Source organism: Cibotium barometz, chromosome 64 (assembly GCF_041138505.1).
Source record: "Cibotium barometz isolate CiBa-2024 chromosome 64, ASM4113850v1, whole genome shotgun sequence".
Lineage (NCBI taxonomy): Eukaryota > Viridiplantae > Streptophyta > Polypodiopsida > Cyatheales > Cibotiaceae > Cibotium > Cibotium barometz.
In genome coordinates, this window is record NC_141109.1 from 24,869,600 (window position 1) to 24,891,093 (window position 21,494).

The window sequence follows — 21,494 nt, forward strand, 5'->3', positions numbered from 1 at the left end:
AGGTAGATGGAATGGAGAAAGTGATTGCTAGGCTAAATGGCGAAATATAGGACCACAAGAAGGAAGAAGGAGAAATCAGTCCCTCCATCCTCTCTGAAGTTTGTGGCAACCAAAAGGGAGATTGAACAAGGGTGGGCTGTAGTATTGAAGAAAGAAGTTGAGGAGGAGTGGACAGAAGTCACCAAGAGACAAGAGGACACCACACACGCCCATGATTATTCACGACATGATTGAGGAGAATAGAAGAAGGGAGATTCAGGCATTACATGTGCGGGTGGTTGGTGGGCTGCAAGAACGTGAGTCTACCAAGGGAGTCACCACCATACTATGTCCGAAAATGGGCATAGAAGGCACACCATATATGGGTGCATGGAGAGCAGGTAAGGACACCACACATGCCCACCCATTACTCCTCAAATTCAAGGACACCACCAGCCGGCAAGCATTCTTGGATCATAGAACAACCCTCAGAGGTGAGAAAATTTATCTTTTTGTGATGACCTCACTCCCACACGGGTAGAGCATAGAAAAATGAGCATGTTGCTAGGAATGTGGACTAACCCAGTTAGAGCTTAGCTAGGGTGTGGGGACCAAGAGTGTCCACACATGGGCTAAGGGCGCTAGCAAGATGAGGTCCAAATTGGTTGAGAGCTTATAATTAATAGCCTACAGCTAATAATGGCTAAAAGCTTTATAAATAAAGCAAGAAAGGACCAATAATAACCAGGTTAGTCCTATAGAAGTGACCTTGGGGGCACACATGAGTTATTGAGGTATCCACGAGGTAGAGAAGAAGACCCCAGCTCGTAAAAAAAAACAAAACAAAACACGAGGGCTACCAAGGGCATGCAAGAGCTCATGGCCACAGCTGCAAGGTCAGTGGTTCAACCTAGTGGTATGAGATGCTAGGTTGGGGCCATCAGTGCCAAGCAAGCTCACAATATTTAGACCTCAGGATCGAGGGTGGTTCGAGGCACTGAAGGGTGGTGAGTCACTAGCCACAATCTACCGCGCAATGCGTACGACGTCAGGTCGCGTATGACGTCAGGTCTACGAAACCTCATTAGGGTTTTGGTTCTAGGTCAGATGATAGTTAAGCTTGGTCTATGGAGACCTTACATTGGTATCAGAGCCTCGATCTAACAAGTGCTAGAATCCGAGGTATGAAGGATGTACGCGACAGTACCCTCATAAGGCCTGGTTTCCCCACATCAATGTATGGGAGAGACCAACCAAGAAAAGCAAAAGCCCTGAGCATAGATGTGCATAGGGCAGGAGAAAAGGTAAAAAAGCACCATCTTGTAGGCCTTGGCAAGCACAAACCACGACACAGTTGATAGTTTTTTGCCCCTTGCTTTTACCCTACGTTGTTGGCAAGCACAGGCCGGCAGCAGAGCAACCGGTATGTGGCTGTGTCACACGGGGGAGGGGGTGGATGGCCACTTGAAGCAAATGAAGAGGGTGGAATCGCCATGAGGAAGGCCAGGGCAGCTTGGAATATTGCCCAAAGCCAGCCCACAAGGTTGACTGAGCCACTCCAAGGCCAACCCAGGGCCAGCCAGCCAAGGGCGGCCAGCGCTGCAGTGCAATGTGGGTAGGCCGGGCAGCAGCGCGGTCAGCATGTGCAGTCCAGGCAGCAGGCGAGCAGCAAAGCAATGCGTGGGCAACACTCTGGGCAGCATGGCAGGAGCTCGGGCACGTCGCACAAGTCGGGCAGATGGCCAGGGCAGCCCCTAGTCCTAGACAAATACCTTTACCACTTGAGCTATCACCTCATTGGCCCATCTTGGTTGCTTTTAAGCATGCTTGATTATTATTTTTAGCGTGCTATCATTAGCGCTACAACCCATACTTGGCAGCCACTTTCTTGTGCTCAAAGCTCTGCTTTCCTTGTGCATCAAGCTAGGTCCTGGGTTCAAAACCCACAAGGTGCTTCCTATACGAGTGGAAAAAGCGCCAGTGGGTAGTGAAAAAAGGTAACAACAGGAGGATCTTGGGCCTAAGGCCAGTCAAGGAAAAAATAAAAAATAAAAAACGGCCAAGATGGGCTGGGTGCCCACATAAATGGGCCATGTGGGAGAAGGAAGGCTAAAAGAGGCGTGAATGATAAAATTGGGAAATGCATAAGTTTAGAAAAAAAGCATAAGTGAACTTTTTTTGTGGTAAAGCTGGAGGGGGCTTCATTTTAAGCCCCAGCTTTTCGAAAAGCATAAAACTAAAACAAGGTTTTTTTGTTTTTCCAACTTCATTACCCCTATAAATTCAGTCTCTCGCTTCTTGTTGGCTCATACATATAGGTTGTGTAAGATCTATGAACACCATCTCAATGCTCTTGGTCTCCGAAACCAGCAAAACTTCACTTTAGCCCTCTCCTCCACCCTAAAATATTTTCTTTAACCTTTCATGTCTTTCCAGCCCGTAACCTGTCACCCCTGTCACTGTTTTTCTCCAAGTTAGCACGCACGGTGCCATTGGTACCCAACAAGCTCGCGGCAATTAGGCTCAGGGATGGTTCAAGGCATTGAACCTACGGTTGGGTGGTGAGTCTCTAGCCACAATCTATCATGGTCATGCGATGCATATAACGTCAAGTCTATGAAACTTCGTTAGGGTATCAGTTCTAGGTCAGATAATCATTGGCTTGCTCTATGGAAACCTTACACATGGTACGCTGGCACCATGCACTTATAAGGTACTTCGTAAAGAGTGCACGTGTCCTCCAGAGCGCTAGAGGCCCCCAATCAAGGATACCTGCCACCTCCAGACCCAGGACTTGCTTCAGCAACACAGAGAGGCTCCACCACTGGGAGTGATTGTACACATAGGGGCTACATAGTACGTTGGCCTTGTCTTCACATTTTCACATAGTCTTGACTTACAGTTTACTCATGGATCACATGTAACACCTTCTTGGTCTTCTAGACCCTTCGGGTCTTTCGTAGACCTTAGTACCATCTTTCTTTCTCGCGCACACACACGTAAACAGCTCAAAAATCTAATGTAATGGAACCCTTACCTACACAGGACACGATGTCTGCAAGGCAATAGCACAACAGCAATGTCTCTCTCAAAGCATACTCTGCATAGCACCTTTTCCTGCAATGCAGATACTACCCTAGATGTGAGAAGAGAGCTCAACCATGAACTTGAACCAGATAATTTTCCAAACCATACATTTTGAAGCCGATTGAACTCTTCCTGCTGATATTTTGTTCTGTCTGCTTGCTCCTCTAGTGCTGCTTGCAATCTCCAAACCTGAAAAAAAGGAGACGTTCTTGAATTGCTAATTGGGAGCTCAAACTGCAACTCAGTCTCCACCCAGTGGGAACTCAAAATCTAAAATTCTTCACCTCCTCTGCCAGATCTTTCCTTGGCATCTTCTTTACTACTTGTGGAGGAAGGCCAGTGAAGGTGTCATACCTGCAAAAAAATATAATTCCCTAGTCAGTAGAGCATTTGGTAGAAACAACACAAACAGGATATATGACAGAAGCTCCAGCCAACTCCGAATTATATGTACAGGAGATGCAGGGCAGAGTAAACATATAAAAAGACCTTGAAAACTAGGAGTTTACCCTGAGGTATCACCCCCCCAGAGACGGGCACGCTCCTCTTGGCTACATTCATCAATCGACCACCAACCTAGTAGCCTGATACATGCATATGCCAAAAAGAACAAAAACTTTAAGAGCCAAAATAGGGCCACAGGAAACTTAGAAAGTGTACTTTTAGAGGTTAAGCGCTTTATTACCTTGAGCCATGGTCAAGAAACCCACAGAAGTCTTGGATCTTGCTGAAATGTGGGAAAAGCTCCCCAATGCTGGTGTTATCACTGGATCTTATTAGTAGCACAAAGTTTTCCACCACTTTCATGAAAGAGCAAAATATTGCCACTCCTTGAAGCACAAAAATCGGTATGAAAACAACCACTAGAGGAATTTGCTTTGCCTGTTTTGGGGTTCCCTGGAGATAAAATTCCCATAGGTAAGCAGCTGCACATAGTTGCAAAACATCACAAGCTCATTACCAGCCAAAGGTTTACAATTGAAACCATAAGCATCAACTCTCTCCTGTACCTCCAGCTTCATGCACAACAAGATCTGAAATATCAGCACTGGCACTTTGATAAGATGGCCTCCTATATTCTCCAAGCCACAGAACCCCTCATTTACTTCATCTATTTGACCTCCTGAGGTGCTCGACTCCCCTATTGAGTCTCTCCTCGGATGTGCTGATCCCGTCCTAGAAAATGGCACGCCTTCTCTCTGAATTGAAGGATTTGTCCACTTCGTACAAACCAGGAAAGAAAAGCCTTCAGCAATCCTGACACACCCAAGAGTTTATTGTCAGCAAAAGACATTCAAATAAACCAAGCAGGAGAAGCCAGTGATCCCCTCTTAAATGTCTATTGAGTAGGTACACCTACCCTTCACCTCCCAAGAGACGCCTCCAAATATACCAGTCCAAAGAGACCTCTTAATCCAAGGGAAGAAACCTTCTTACCCGAAATTGATAAACAAGTCCCACCATCCGAGGGCATGAACATCTCCTGTAAAAGCATCCAGAAGACAATATTAGTGTGTGCTTTGAACTTCTCTAAAAATATGTCAAAGAGAGAACCCTCAACTCAGCATAAGCCACTGTTCCAAGCACCCCAACTACACGGTAGGTTAGACCAAAGTCAATCATGCACCCCATTTGTTTTAGAGCTTCTAACCCATAGGATTGAGAGTGTTTGTCATACCACCAAGCTTCAAGAGTGTAAACATTGTCGCAGCTATGAAGAACACCATTGACACTGCAACCCAAAAATGCTGTGCAAGACATCATCAGAAAGATTCAATAAGTTTAATTAATTCAATTACTAGAAAAAGGACTATCTTAATGATTTCAGCAAAACACAGGCACCTGAATGCTTTCATCATAAAAGACAGCCCAGAAACCTTCTCAAATCAGAACTATGGCTTAGCTGACAGTGAAGATGACATTTGAGTTGACAGTTGCCTCTATGAAAGGCGTGCATTTCCCAGGACAAAAACATGGGCCAAACAGCTTCAAATACTAGTTTACTTTTTTTTCCATAGTCATAGAGGTCAGTATCTTTGTACAAGGGCGACAACTAATAAAGTGTAACTGCCCTTAATGTCAAGACACCCTTAGAACCAAAGTGAGTGCTTCCCTCATCCTCTGTGAAAATTCCCATTGGTTGGATCTTGGCTTGAAGGATAAAGGTGAGCCCTGCTGGAATAGGACACTGGAGCTTTGAATGTTAAGTCACTTGGGGGTGCTTTGATGTTGGGGCTGCAGCTAGGTAGAGAGCTTGTCCGATCACCATTCCTCTGTCCATCTCTTATTCTTGGTGCTTGATGTAATCAAGGTTGAAAGAAATTAGAATACAGCCTCCATTGAAATTTTATCATGTGCCCACCTTGGGTGCCCTGCCTGCACACTGTCCAACCTGCCCTCTTCGGGAGCTGTCTGACCTACCTTGCCCAGCATGCACTCGTGCGAACATGCTCCACTTCTTTGGTCCTTGGGAAGCCACTCCTAGCATGTTTGGTCTTTAGTTCAACAAAGATGGTATATTTTTCATGTGTATCCAACTACAGGTTGTTACTGCATCTATAAGAAAGCACTTGCTGCAGGCAAGACAACTTCCCAGTCTCATCCTTCAGCAATGGCACTCATGCTTGATTACGTCACTGGTTAGACCACACGAGTTGCATCATTATTTTATGTCACATAAAATCACGTGTTATGGTCACTACATTTGAGGGGACAGCAAGATGAGGGGCGTGTTTGATATCACTGCAAGCCTCCTCACAAGCTCTATCTAAAGGGATTGAAGACATTAAAACTTTGAAAACTTAGCAGTTTGCTAAGCTCAGGCCTTAACTACACACTGTCCAGCAACTATATGCAAAGAGAGACTGAAGACAAATATAATTATGCCCCACACATACATAACAGAAAATGTCATAAACCCACACGAGACTTTTCACCAGCTTAGAAGATTTGATTACACTTCAGTGACCAGTATCACAATCTCCCACTAAATCAACTAAAGCCTCTGCAAAATACAGGGCATGTAGGTGATGACTTCTTGTAGCAACACAAAGATGTAAACTACTGACCGGAAGAGTCTCCCATATCACCTCGTCAGTCATGCTCTCCTCATCACCTGGCATCAATGCCCTACACATCCTGACAAGAAAATGTAATCACACTTTTCTGCCTCCAAAAACACTTAGCCAAGAAATGCATGTCTAGAGTTCTAAAAACTAGTTGTCAGGATGTGTAGGGCATTGATGCCCTACACATCCTGACAAGAAAATGTAATCACACTTTTCTGCCTCCAAAAACACTTAACCAAGAAATGCATGTCTAGAGTTCTAAAAACTAGTTGTCAACACCACACACACACACACACACACACACACAAAAGGTTACCTGAAGTTATCAACCAAAGTTACTGCTTCTAAAACCAACAGAGGAAGAAACACAATCTTTAGGCTGAGAACGGAACTTCCTACATCTGCCATCAAAATAAACTCGTAATCTCTCTCTCTCTCTCTCTCTCTCTCTCTCTCTCTCTCTGTGGATAGTTCCTAGTATTCCATGATGATATTCCATGGACAGTTTTGTATCACCCCAACGGGATAGCTCTGTTTTCTTTGTTTCTATTTTATTTTCCATTCCATGATGAGATATGCCATGGACATTATTGTATCACTTTGTTCTCATAGGCCCACTGGGTCTTTAGTAGACGCTTAATATATCTTTCATTCTCTCTCTCTCTCTCTCTCTCTCTCTCTCTCTCTCTCCCCGCGCAGCAGACCCTCCGTGTCACCAATTGGCCGACCATTTGGTCCATCTCCAGTTTTTGTGTCTCGTTCACTTGAGGCTAGGCCGGTGTCTCATGTGAAGAGGCCAGTATTTTTGCTTGACATGGACGGGACCAGACTGGTGCCACCCGTGTGTTAGCAAGAAGGTGTCGTATGGACGGGAGCCAGACTGGTGCCACCCGTGTATGACCTGGACTGTGTTCTATCCATGGGATTGTCACGCCATGGAAGAGCCAGTATTTGTGCCGTGTCTTACCTATGATCTGTCACTCCATAGGGGGGCTCGTGCCTGGAACTGTGTCTTACCTATGGGACTGTCACTCCATAGGAAGACCAAGATTTATGTTTTACGTCATGCCATTTTTGTGCCCGACAGATATTTTGTACTTGTTCCATGAACGGGAGATATGTCCATGATACTATTTGCACATGCACTCATGTTTTGCATGTTTGAAACTGTTTTCGCATGACTTGTATTTTTGTGTTTGCCTGTTTGACGTGTGTCTTGCTGAGCGGGGACGCCTGCCAGTGAGTCGTGAAGTTTGCTCTGTCTTCTGACGAGTTTTGTTACATGTGAACAGGTGGTAAGTGTATTGCACATGTTGGTTTAATAGTTTATTTTCTAACCTTTCATTTTATAAGCTTGTATGTTCACATTCACTTAAAAGTGGGCACCCCCTTTGGGCACCCACTTAGGGGCCAAGGTGGGGAGCCACACTCAACGTGTGTGTATGTGGGGGTGGGTGCATGGTCACCTACTCACACCACCATGAAGCTCGCCGCCCACATGCAAACGTGGGGAGCTAGCCAATTCTAATTGTTTACTCCACTCCAACCTTACAAAAAAGGAGCCATCACCTCTATCGCAGGAAGGAAGAAAGCGACGATCATCTGGTCCGCTTTAGGCTGTGCGTTTGTTCACCGACAGGCTGCCCCCTTGCAAGCGGGTGCTCCTCCTCTCACAGCACGCGGTTGTGGCCTATGTACATGGCTGTGTTTTGCATACTGGCGCCTCCTCCACTTCAGAACTGTTGCGCCGCCTCCTCTCATCAGGCTGCGCTTCTGCAACCCCTCTGCTGGCGGTTGTACCCTTTGCTGGCGGCTGTACTCTCTGCTGGTGGCTGCGCTAGTTATCCAGTGGGCTGCCCACTACACAGCAGGCGGCTGCGCAGGCTGCAGCCAGGTGTTACACCTAATCAGCAGGCGGCTGCCACCTCCACAAGGCTGTGCTGCTGTCTCCAGAGGCGGCATGTACCAGCACTAGCAGGCTGCGCTGCCACCTGCAGGCGCCTGTGTGCTCTCCTATCCATCAAGCGGCTGGTTACCACCTCTCCAGCAGGCGCATGCTCCATCTCCAACAGGCGCTGCTCCCTCTGTTCAGCAGGCTACGCCTGTCCTCCAACAGTCTGTCCACTATCCACAGGCGGCTGCTTCTACAGCCGGGCGGCTCCTGCCACCATCTTTCAGGCGGCTGCATCCCTGGTATCCTCCACTAGTAGCTGCACACAGACAGACATTCCCGGGTATTGGTCTTCCATCTGCAAGCTACAAGTAAGTGAGTTTCAGATTTAAGTAAAGAACTTTGTGAAAAATCTGATAAGGAATTCTCTCTACGACAACAGCCGTTCGGTGCCGGGTAGTTGGAGAACCATGGTCCAAAGGTGCTGAGATCGGGAGAGCCGGGCGCTAGTACGGGAGCGCCTGTTTGTGCCTGGTCCTGGAACACCAGTGGGGCGCTCTCCGCGGAGTCCAGTGAAGGCACAGGACCGTAGAGACTGGACCACTCAAGTGGTCGCTCTACTTCGAACATCTACTTCGAGCCTCTTGTTTGATACTGTATTCACTTGTACATGGACATCATCTGGTTCTTTGAACCCATGAAGCATTGTATTTGTTAAATACTCCCAATAATATATCATATATTGAGGGGGGGGTCGGCCCATTCCGGCCCCAGTGCTGGTGTCCATCTATTTCATTTCAAATTCCAGTTGTTATTAAGTTGTCTATTTCAAATTGTGATATTAAGTTGTGCTATTACGCGTGTGGGTGTCCAACGGAGTCTATTCCCACTTGACGGGATCGGTTTCATTGGTATCAGAGCACGGTAGTTTCCCTCTTCTTAGTGGGGAAACGAACCTGTGTATTGGACACCCCGCTTCTAGCACACTTAACACAATGGACAGCCAAGGCAACCCTTTGGAAGTGCCTAATTCGAGGGGTCCATCAAGTGCCTCGCGTGGTTCTGATGCTCTGCAAGGAAGGCACAAGCCCCTTGAAAGGGTGAATGATAGTGAATCAAAGGGTCAACTGTCTCGAGGAAAGACACTCATGCTAGAAGAAGAGCCTGATGCAATGAGGGTTGAATTGGATCATATGAGAAAGCTTTTGCATGCACAAGAGCAAGAGCTAAAATTTTTGCATGAAGATCCCCATGTGCAAAGTGCCATTGAAGCAAGGAAAGCTGATGCAATGGTAGATGTGACTTTTGAGTCCATGGCACGGGAAGTGGGCAAGAAGCCAAGGGAGTTGACACTTTCCTACCTCCTCCGCAAAGGTGACATCAAAGAGGGGGACGACGGAGAGCTGAAATTCAGAAATCCACCTCGCTTGAAGCATGGAGATCCCGCATCTCAAAGGTTGAGGTCTTTTATGCAAAAGGAAGAGATGACAGTCACCTCTCGTCATGCATCCTCTCCACAAGACACAAAGCCTGACAGGTATATGTATGCTAGTATTCATGGAGGGCATGAAGGACACATGCATTCCAGACATGTATCCCATGGTAGGGGTGACAGGTCTACCACTAGAAGAGCTTTGCCTTCTGAGTTGTCTCATGGAGAGACATTGCCTTATGCAGGAAAGTCACCTGAATCTGATTCTCCAGTTCGTGGAGCAGATGCCACCGTGCCTCATGAAACTTCTATGATGGCCCATGGAGCCCATGCAGATAGGGCTGCCCCATTGGATAAGGGGAAAAGAAAAAGAAAGGACCATGAGCCTCATGCCAGAAAGCTCAAGGAATTTAAAGCAGGTGACAAGCCTGTCAAGTTTGATGTTTTTCATGGAGAGCATGATGCTTTCAAAGTGTTAGCATTTGTGGCATAGTTTGACATTGCTTTTAGCGATGAGGACTTCACTGAGAAGTCTAAAGTACGCCATGCTAGCATGTTTTTGAAAGGAACCGCTGCTCATTGGTGGATCACTGAAAAGATCACCAAGGACCCCATTGGCACGAGGAAGGCGTTTAACGACAGATTCTATGCTCAGTTTTTGCCACCAAATGCGGAGCAAACTCTCACCCAAAAGTGGGACAGACTTGAGCAAAGAGATAATGAAAGCGTGCAACAATATGTCAACAAGTTTTGGAAAGTATTGCTGGAGGTAACTCCTTTTATGCAAATCACTGAGGATGAAAGAAAGAGAAAGTTTCACTCTGGATTGCAACCAGCTTATCGTTCGGGCATTGAATTGCATCCGAAACATACTTTGCAACAGCTCACAGCCTCTGCTCTTGCTACGGAGCAATTGGTGCTCAAAATTAAGCACGATCAAGGCGGTTCAAAGGGGAAAGACAAGGCTGTCCCAAATCTACAAAAAGGTGGACAGCCACCTAAAAAGAACTTCCGGGAGACCTACAAGGGAGGTAGAGCTGAAAATTCCTCATCTAAAGATCAGGGCCCAAAGAAGAACAAATTCGGCTTGACCCCAGAGCAAAGAGAGCAATATGCCAAGGAGGAAAAATGTTTTTCTTGTGGTAGCAAAGACCACATGTTTCGACAATGCCCTGACCGCAAACCAAAGCACGAGGACAAGCAGACCAAGGCTAATGTACATGCAGTTCTTGATGTGCAGGGAAAAACTGAACATGATGCAAAAGAGCGAATGGTATGCAAGGCTTGGGGACAAATCAAGGATCAGCCCACCTTATTCATGTTTGATGACTGTGCAACCGATAACTTCATCTCTATGCAAACGGCAGCTGCATTGGGTATTGAGGTTGAGAACATGGGACCTCAAATTGAAGCCGAAGCTGCATTTGTTGGTAAAGAGGTGCAAGTTACCCCATTGATAGGGAAGTTGCGCATACATATCCAGGGCTACCTTGATAATGAACATTTCTTAGTTGCACCACTAAACGGATGTGATGTATTAATTGTTGGGCAAGCCGTGGCATCATAGGCTTGAGCCCCGCAAAGAGTACAAGACCAATATGATTTCTTTTATGCATAAAGGCCGCATGCATTTTATTGATACTGGCAAAGAAGGGGATTCCATCCTACTTGTATCACACATCCAAATTAATAAAGCAATCAAAAAGAGTCTTTCTGCGCACTTGGTTTTTGTTCGTGATAGCATTGTACCAAGTCATCAAAATGTGGATACTATGACTAATGATAGGCTGAATTTTCTTCATGCATTCAACGACTGTTTTGCTGATACATTGCCAGGTGAATTACCTCCCCAAAGGCCCGAAAATCATCGCATAGATCTTGTGCCAGGTAGTTCTCCACCCAACAAACCCACTTACCGAGTAAGTGCCACACAACAAGAAGAGATCATGAAGCATGTAAATGAGCTTTTAGAGAAAGGTTTGGTTCAGGCCAGTTCCTCACCTTATTGCTCTCCTGTGCTTCTTGTTCAAAAGGAGGACGGCTCATTCCGCATGTGTGTAGACTATAGAGCTTTAAACAAGCTTACCATCAAGAATAGATTCCCAATTCCGCGTATTGATGACATTTTGGATAATCTTGATGGTTCGGCTTGTTTCACCCGACTTGATTTGAAGAGTGGTTATCACCAAATACGAGTGGTGCCACAAGATGACCATAAAACTGCATTCAGGACAGCCTTTGGATTATATGAATTTTTGGTAATGCCTTTTGGTCTCACCAATGCTCCTGCTACGTTTAATCGTATGATGGATAGGATATTCTCACCCCATCGCAAATTCACAGGAGTATTCTTTGATGATATCTTGGTTTTCTCCAAGAATGAGCAGGAACACAGAACTCATTTGGTCACAGTGTTCAAAGAGTTACGGAAGCATAAACTTTTCATTAATGCCAAGAAAAGTGAGTTCTTTCTTTCAGAGATTCATTATTTGGGACACATTGTATCCAAAGATGGGAGTAACAATGGATCCTGCAAAGATAGAGACCATTCGGAATTAGCCCGAATTGCAAAACGTACATCAAGTACGAAGTTTTCTGGGATTATGTTCGTATTATAGGCGTTTCATAAGGCATTTTGCTATGATAGCCAACCCTCTACATGATCTCACAAAGAAGAAAACCACTTTCAAATGGACTTCAAAAGAACAGGATGCTTTCTTGCAGCTCAAGCATGCTATTATATGTGGTCCAGTATTGATTGTTCCTGACTTGCATAAGTCATTCGTAGTTGAATGTGATGCTTGTGGTGATTGTATAGGAGCTGTCCTAAATCAAGAAGGGCATGCAGTTGCATACGAGAGCCGTCGTTTGCATGATGCTGAGCTTCATATGGATATCTATGAGAAAGAGCCCTTGGCTGTAATTCATGCCTTAAAGATATGGAAACATTATCTTCTTGGGGCTGAATTTGTAGTCAAGACAGATCATCAAAGCTTGAGATACTTTCTATCTCAAACAAAGCTCTTTTGTAGCTGAAAAAATTAGTGTCATCCAAAAAGATGAAGACACACTTGCCTACCAAATCTCTTAAAACCTGCATCATCATGCGGTTAAATGTAACTAGGGTGTTTGTTAAACCAAAAGGCATGACCATGAACTTGTAGTGGGCCTGCTTAGTTTGGAATGCGGTTTTGGAGATGTCCCCGTCCACAGTTCATACCTAATGGTACCCACAGGCCTCCAAAATCTCAAGAAGACTTCCCTGCAGCTTCTCCCATTGACCGTGGAGGGTGTGAATGATGTCGAGCCATATGCTCCTGATGGTCTTAGCCGACGAAGTGTGGGTACCCTCGATGGCCTCGCTACATCTAGCACACCAGATATGCCAGGCTGCTATGCTACTGCAAATCTCCCAGCACTGTCATGAGCTTGCACGCCAAACACCTGCAGGTGGGGCTGTGACTAGTACTACTGCAATACGATGGTGGGAGACCTGGAGGGCATGGCCTCTCCTCGGCCTCTGGAGGAAGCTATCTGAAAAGTAACCAATCCCCAAGGAATTACATTGGACCCATGCTCAGAGCTCCACAGGACACGTGCGGACTGGCACCCAGCATATGACCACTGGGTTACCAGACGAGAGGGTTTCATATCAAGGGTTGTTGGAGGCACTCCTCCGCTAGAGTAGCTTACTCGATCCCGGACCCTCCACCCCCGCAATGGCTAGAAGTGTGCACCAGATATGACATACCTTTGGCAATGCATGGTGATGACGAGAGTTCAACCTTCCTCACTTGTTCTATCGAACCTCAAGGCAAGTCAAGGTGGCAAGAGAGGGCTTTTGGCGGTTATGGTTATGGGAGGGCTGCCCGCTCACGCGCCTTCAATGGGACCCACGAGAGTGGACATGGCAGAATTCCTTTGCTAGAGAGGAGGCTCCCGGAACCCCCTTCTTCGCTTACACAACCCGACTGGGCCATAGGATTCAAATGCCTGAAATTGAGGACACTCCAGCAACCAACACCCAGGCACAAGCAGTCCCAGGGCCTCACTCCTCAACTTCTTTCAGATTTCTAGAAGAGGCAGTGTGCCAATTTTCAGCCGCAGAAGATTACACTCTTCCACCAGAGCCTAGCGGGCACTTCGTTGGCCATCCGAGGTAGATCAACAGCATAGTCACAGGGGACGGAGGGGACGGACCCTTGGAACGGGGGGACACCGTCCCGGGAACACTATGGGACAGGGACGGACGGACGTCCCCAGCTGGGCGTCCCTCACAAGGGACGGCGTTCCGGGGACGGATCCAAGAGGGGACGGTTGCATGGGAACGCCTGTAGGTTACTGTTTGGGCAATGGTCACATTTTTGACCTTTTCTTTTGGCCGTTTGGGAGGGGATTTTCATGGGCCTTTAGCCTTGGCCCATAGGTCTTGAGCCTTTGAGGCTTGGCCTCTCTCTTGCCTCCCTCCCTATAAGAAGACACACACACACACTCCCTCACACTTCAAGCTTTAGCTTCACACACACACACACACTCTCTCTCCCTCAAGTGGCAAGCCTCAAGGGCCAAGGTCTCAAGTTTCAAGCTCTCACACAAGCAAGCTGTAGCCTCTCAAGACACTCTCTCCCTCACACACACTCTCTCTCAAGCTTCACACACACAGACACACACACACACACACACACACAAACACCCATCCTCACACTCAAGTTCTCCCTCAACTTTCAAGGCTCAAGCCTCACTCTCTCTCTCTCTCTCTCCCTCTCTCTCAAGCTATCAAGTGACAAGGAGGCATCCATCATCCATGGCATCCTCCTCGTGGCAGTGGCTCTTCAAGTTCCAACTACCCGTAGAAGGACAACGGGATGGACATGGTGGGATGAGGTCAATCACACCCCATCCCCTCATGGAGGTGGTGCACAGCCATGGACATGCATGCTTTGCCCGTATAGGCGAGTGGGTGGTACTGACAAAGTAATTTTTAAGTGCCGTTCCTACCCCCGTCCCCGTTCCCTACATATGGTAGTCCCCCGTCCCATCCCCGTCCCCCGTTACCGTCCCCCGTCCCTCGTGACTATGATCAACAGTCTGTTTGAGGTGTGGCCATCTACAGGATTCCCAACATCATTGCCTTTGGGACTCCCGGAAGGCCCAGCTGGTTTGGCAGACGATTCTCCATGACCACTATGGAGCACACCCCCCCCCCCGGCACATTTACTTGGGGCACACTTTCTTGGGCAACCGAGGCTGAGGCAGCCATGGAATATGAGAAGGATGGTGGGGGACTGACACTGCACATTTCTCATCATCCGATCTCGACAGCTCCAGTTCCGTTTCCCTCTTCAGTTCATTGGACTCCAGGCTCCTGGCAGAGATTGGAGATTTGCAGTAGTATTGCTGAGTTGCATATTTGGCGAGCTTGTTGTAGGTAGGCCATTGACGGCACCCCCACCCCACCAGCAAATTCCATCCAGAGCATATGGCACAGTATCATTCACACCCTCCATGGACACTGGTGGGAAGCTTGAGGGTGGCATCGATCACATGCAGAAGCGCCGGGAGGCATTCCTGCGGACTTGCGTCACGGTCCATTTCTCACTCACAGTGGTGGTGAGCCCACTTGGCATTATAGACCACTGGTATGGTTGTCCCCCCCCCCCCCCCCCCCCCCCCCGCGATCCTTCTACGGAGCCAAGTTTGTACTTGCCTGCGTGGTTGTTCTTCTTGGTAGGCTAATAGAAGGATCTCTTTTCTGGGGGCAAAAAAAACATGCAAACCTGCAGGCACCACGCACAAAGCTGTCCACACGCACAGGCAGTAAATTATTCAACAACAATACAAGCAGCCATAGGCGCCTGTAATGGGCGGGGTGTCTAGAAAGTATTGGGCAGACAGATTAATCAAAACTGGGTGGACCGCATTTGAAGTCAGGACCTTAATTATAAGGTTTCTTGTAGGTTATTGCAAGTCGACCACCCCACAACCTGAATTATGCAGCTGACTAGACCACATCAGGGAGAATTTAGCCTCTAAATAGGATGTTCCCCTCCCCACTACAATTAAGAGTCAATCCACTACAGTCTGCAGTAAACGAGTCTCTTGGCTAGCATCAATGAAAGCGGGATTGAGAGCGCATTAACTGAAACACCACTATTGTCTGAATTGTGTTTGTGTATGTCTTCCATTGTTACCTATCTCTGTTAACACATTCATAACCGTAGTAATACTACGTAAAGTGTTTGCCATACAAATAAAGGTTTCTGGTGGAACTTGGGTTTACTCTTAAACAGAGATTAGGGTTTTCTCCGTTTCTGTCTTGAGCTTATTTGGCAGGCTTTGTACATAGAGCTTCAGCTCAATAATATATAAAGTACTTTAGCTATCAGTCTTGCTTGGTTTTCTTGTTCAAGTCATTGTTCTATGTTACAATTGCATTTGAGACAAACAGGCCTTCTCATACTGAGTATTAAGTAGAAATTTATGTTTTCGTCCCCTTTTAAGTTTCAATTTTGCAGCTGTGATCATCTTTATGTTTGTACACGTGGTTTTTTTTCCCAGTGCTTTCCACAAGATCCCACTTGGGAACCCATACAGCCTCTTCGCTACGCCTGGACAATAATCCTCAGAGGTTATCCACAAACCCAAATTGTGCAATTACTCCATATGCACTGCTGCCTTGTAAGCAGCACCCACAATTGGGCAAAGGGTGCTCCCCATGTTGATTAGGATAAATCCCATGTGCCAGCAATGGCTTCATACACAAAGAAATGAAATAGAGAATTTCCAAATCATTATAAAGAACAAAGACCACATTTTAATAGGCTTATGTGAGCCAAGCTACAAAGCAACATTAGTAAAATGTCATAGGCATATAAGGAACATCTAGAAAAGACAGGAGATCACAACTGCAATGTGAAAAAGTATTCACAACAAACTGATTCAAAACTAATCTGTTCCAATGAATTTCATGAATGGCATGAAAACTGAAATGTCCAGCACTAAGAATTTTTAATAGAAACTTTAGACTCACCACTATGGATGTCAAGATAGGTACAAAGGAGCAGCTCAAATGCCACAAGGAGAGGAACAGCAATAATTGCATGGCAAGGAGCCCACTGTAGCATAAGACTGCATGTCAAAAAGAGCACATTCTGATGTTGTCTTCTCATGCACACACACCAAAAAGAAATGCCACAAGGAGAGGAACAGCAATAATTGCATGGCAAGGAGCCCACTGTAGCATAAGACTGCATGTCAAAAAGAGCACATTCTGATGTTGTCTTCTCATGCACACACACACACACCAAAAAGGAAAAAAAAAGTGTGTCCTGCACCACCGTAAAGTTAATACAGAGAGTTTTATGTTTTTACATGACGATCGTGAGGGGCAGAAGGTGCAGGTAAAGAGAATCGTCCCCGAGCGACAATCCCATGAAAAAACCACAGTGGAGAGAATATCCACCTGAAAGGGAAGAATTAGCCATTGTATTTTTAGTAAGCCCAGCATGCCTAGGCAGCTGTAATGTACTAAAATTCATCAGATAGGGCATGTTTCATACAATTATCTTCAACCGATAAAAGGAAAGTACTTTGATTTCTGCCATATCTGTTGCCAAAACAATGTTTTTCTTTTCACAAACCTGGCCAATAGTATTAATTTCCAACAAGCACATCAAGGATGACCTCGTTTATTGGTACAAAACCACACAGCCTTTAGAAACGTCTGATTAAAATATGGGAGAGCACACTATGAACTAAGTGTTTGAACAAGTAGTATAAATGATGTCCGTCAAAATCTGTTACAACCCTTCTAAGCGATGTTCAAGAACAAGCTGTCTTGAAGGATCTTGAAGGAGAGCATAACTAACAGCATATATTACACGTCACCACTTGCAAGCTATGGAAGCCAAAGGAAGACTAGGTTTCTAAGTTACAGTGATGTGTAGCATCCGAGACCGAGGGAGACATGAGAGTGTGATTGTGGTCTGTTCAGATTAGTCACCCAATACTCCAACGGTATATACAAAAAGGGGAGTGTAGAATATTTGTGCCTATACGCTAGGGTTTAAACAGATAGAAAGAAGAGTAGCAGAATCAAACACATACAGGACACACAAGAGTTCTAAACTATTGTATGTATTATGTACAAGAAGGAAGTGTTACAACTAAAACTCAAGTACAAAAAGTGGCCAAGAATGCAAACAGGGACTCACCACCGAAATATTACCAAAAGTTGCTAGCAATCTCTTCCGGCATACAAATTGTATCTTCTCGGCAGAATAAATCAATCCAAGAAGCCTCTTGATCTCAATATCAGCAAAATCTGTTCTGAATCAAGATCTTAAAATATGTGTGTGTGCACACCTGCATATCAGCATGCGTTTCAACGCTCCCTCTCTCTCTCTGCCATGCGTAAGCCCCATTTGTCCAACGCTTGCTGCCCGCCAGGCTGCCCACTGTCGTGCCTGGTCTACTTGGCAGGATCTGGCAAGGCCCTCCAGGCTTGGACTGGAGTGAGCATGTACTGCCTTTGTTTGTTCAGTGTGTCAAACCTGCTATGCTGGAAGTGGAGGAAATTGTAGATGAAGTGAGAGTCCCAGGCCCTTCTTTGTTTGGAACTCCCTTTCTGGTATCTTCTTTTATCGGCATGTATAGAGGGTCGACTCTTAGCAGTCTTGGGGAAGATCTGTAGATGTCTGCACACTGCTTGATTGCGAGGATGGGCACCCTCCAGGATGGCTGGATACCAGATCTTTCTACTGGTACATGGCCATCAGCATCAGCCTGTATGTCATACCCACCTCTTGATTCTTCTGGATTCTCTTTTTTCCATCTTTTGTAGGCACAAGTAATCATAAATGTTACAACCCTGATCTCCAGCAAGTCTACAAGCCACAGATGGTCAGCCATGCCCTGTATGCTGCCCTGCGCACCCTGCTGAACTGAGCATCACACATGCAGGCACCTCTTTGAGTGCAGTCCAACATGGTGCCCAGCCTAAGTGCCTACATGCATGCTCGGCTGCCGCTGTTGTGACCAGCCCATGGCTCAGAGCTAGCCTGCGTTGTGCTGTCCACGCTGGAGCAGCCATACGCACAAAAAGCGGCCATGCTGGCCGGACTGTAGCAGCTCAGGGTGGGTAGGCACCCAGCTGAATCCTTGCGCCCAGCCTCGTGTATGACCACAAGAGGCCACACCTCGGGCTTCTGCAGCATACAAAAAGCTCATGCTTTTTTTATGCGCATCTAAAGAAAGACTGCCATGTTTATTGCTATGGCGCTTTTCCTCCTTTCCATCCTGTTCCAAGCGCATCCAAGCTAGGAACCCTCTTTTCCTTCTCTCTTGTGCACATCCATGCAAGGAGACCATGGCTTCCACATCATGGGTAGCATGGTAAAACACTTAATTCGTGCTTTTCCCACCATAAACCCTCAATCCTCAGGTTCTAGCCTTGTCAGATCTAGGCTCTAATACCAATGTAAGGTCTTACATAGACCATGGCCAAAAATCATCTGACATAGAACCACTGTGGATCAAGATAGAGGACATACTTGAGAGACCATGCTAGCGACTCACCACCAACCGTAGGTTTGGTACCTCAAACCACCCCCGAGCCTGAGGTCGAATTGCCACAAGCTTGCCAATCACCGATGATCCCAACCTAGCGTCCCATACCACCAAGCCATAGCCACCCGCTAACAGCTCCATGGCCATGAGATCTTGCGCGCTCTATAGAAGCCCCATGCTACCACGTGGCTCATTGATCTCTAGTGTCTTATAAGTGACCATAGATCCCTTCTATAGTAATAACCACGCTATAAGTGGCCTGCTTTTATTTATAAAGCTTTCCTGTTTTATTTATAAGTTTTCATGCTTTATTTATAAGCTTTTAACCATTATTAGCCCTAGGCTATTAATTATACCCCAGCCAATCAAGACCTCTTCTTCCTAGTGTCTATCCTTAGCCCACATGTGAACCCCCCCCCCCAGGTCCCCATGCCCTTGGCTTAGCCCTTAACTATATGATGGGTTAACCCTAACCTTGATCCTAGGTTAGCACACATTCCTAGCCCTGACCCTAGGCCAGTCGGGACATAACAAGCACCGACTATGACCATAGACCTACACGGTCATGTCATGGCCGCCCCATGTATACACACCTATATAGATACACAGCCAGCCTTTTCTCCATACAGTTCATGTCACCAGCCTAGACATTTCCCAGTCTGAAAGGGGTCTAGTGGACTCCAGCTCTCTCTCTCTCTCTCTCAGGATGGAGCTAGCTAGGTTGCATATCATGATTGTATACTCCATGCATATAGCTTTGCATTCTCCTAGTAGTAGAGCTCCATCCCCTGCACACCCAGATTCAGCTTTTTTTGTTCAGTACTTTTTCATTTTGTTGGGATGACACAGGATACCCCATACAGGTACTCCGATTTGTCTCATAGGCCGAGTTCGGTCTTTTGGAAGACGTTAATAAAATCTTTCTTTCTTCTCTCTCTCTCTCTCTCTCTCTCTCTCTCTCTCTCTCTCTCTCTCTCTCTCTCTCTCTCTCTCTCTCTCTCAGTAGTGCTCAATCCATCACACCCCCCCACTAGCTCCGTACTTTCATACTTAATTTCATGTTCATTTTGTCCTTTTTTTTTTGGATGTCCAGAAGACATTGACAGTTGTACATTGATTTGTCTCATAGGTCAAGTTCGGCCTCTAGTAGACGTTAATACAGCTTTCTTTCTTCTCTCTCTCTCTCTCTCTCTCTCTCTCTCTCTCTCTCTCTCTCTCTCTCTCTCTCTCTCTCTCTCTCTCTCTCTCTCTCTCTCTCTCTCTCTCTCTCTCTCTGCCCAATGCCATAGCCATGTATCCTTACGAGCCACCAAAGTTGTGCCCTTGTCTGTCTCCCTATCCACTCTACAAATAGTCTCCGGCGATGAGAGTGCTCCTCTAGCTACGGGACCGGAGTTGAAAACTTGGAGGCAATCGCCATCATCAGCCTCAGATTTGCAGATTCAATCATATATCATGTCGACTTCAAATCGACGGCCAATCAAATCTAGAGTAAGCTAGAAGGTATCTTTGGAAACAAAATCACTAATTCCAAAGTATTTTTGAAGCTTAAATTTTATGATTGCGAGATGTGAATTTGGGATCTCTGTCACTTATTACTATCCTCCTAGGTAAGCCATGCAATTTGAAGATTTCTTTAAGAAAAACTCTAGCAAGATGGAAAACAATGAAGAATTAAGTGACCACCTTGCAGATTTCTACTATTAGTTCAACAAGTCACTAGCTTGAAGTGTGAGCTTGATGATGAAGGTAAAATGGCTATTCTTACAAAAAGTATGCAAGATGTTACTCAATTCCAATCATCCGAAAAAGTACTGTGCCTGGCTTCAACAACAGACATGGAAGCACTGCTTATCGAAAAAGACCGTAGAATCAAAGCATCTAGCAACAACCTCAAGGATGATAAGGCCTTTGCTGGAGCATAGAACTAGAGATCCAACAAAAAGATAAAGGGCAGAATTGTCAACGTTTGGGACACAAGAAGTCACAATGCTTCAAGCTTTCTGTCCAAGTCTCCCTCAACAATGAGGAAGACTATGATTGTGCTTTTTAAGCCCCTTTTTTTATGTTGTGTGAGTTCTCTGCCTGGAATGTCCCCCAAAATAAGATGTAATAATCATGTGTGTGTTAAAGGGCCTTAATGTTATGAAAATGTGAGTTCTCTTATAAATCTCATGTTAGGAGCCAAGGGGATGAGAAAGTGCTAACCTCTTTACCTCCGTCCAAAACCCTAACCAGAGAGCCTCTGTGACCATGGCACGGGAGGTGACACATGGTGAGTCTGGCTCTAGGGTAGCATGGATGGGATAGGTGGTAGCATCTTTTCTTGCATAAGGGCCTCACCACCTTCGCTCCAAAGGGGGGTTTGTTGGGTATTCGGAGTCTCACGTGTGTGAAAAAGCCCTCCTATGTGTGTGTGAACACTAACTTAAGTGAGTAAGTGAGTAAGAGTGTCTAAACAATCTCTTAT

The 21,494-nt window shown here is 46.1% G+C and overlaps 1 protein-coding gene across 7 annotated transcripts in view; it reads right to left on the reverse strand.

Moving 5' to 3' along the window:
- Positions 1-21,494, reverse strand: part of LOC147603453 (uncharacterized) — a 44,934-nt gene that overhangs the window by 12,935 nt on the left and 10,505 nt on the right. For 2 of the 7 annotated variants that reach the window (XM_086796992.1, XM_086796989.1), the window contains exons 2-13: positions 16,829-16,919; positions 16,488-16,572; positions 6,451-6,535; positions 6,135-6,204; positions 4,745-4,814; positions 4,504-4,549; positions 4,077-4,323; positions 3,752-3,963; positions 3,576-3,650; positions 3,351-3,420; positions 3,175-3,255; positions 3,017-3,096 (exon numbers count right to left, since the gene is read on the reverse strand). In XM_086796992.1, the coding sequence (XP_086653118.1) occupies positions 3,017-3,096; positions 3,175-3,255; positions 3,351-3,420; positions 3,576-3,650; positions 3,752-3,963; positions 4,077-4,323; positions 4,504-4,549; positions 4,745-4,814; positions 6,135-6,204; positions 6,451-6,535; positions 16,488-16,572; positions 16,829-16,919 (1,212 nt within the window). Of the gene's footprint in view, positions 1-3,016; positions 3,097-3,174; positions 3,256-3,350; positions 3,421-3,555; positions 3,651-3,751; positions 3,964-4,076; positions 4,324-4,503; positions 4,550-4,744; positions 4,815-6,134; positions 6,205-6,450; positions 6,536-16,487; positions 16,692-16,828; positions 16,920-21,494 lie in introns of all 7 variants that reach the window. The other 5 variants (XM_086796993.1, XM_086796990.1, XR_015265656.1 and 2 more) reach the window with 4 other exon arrangements.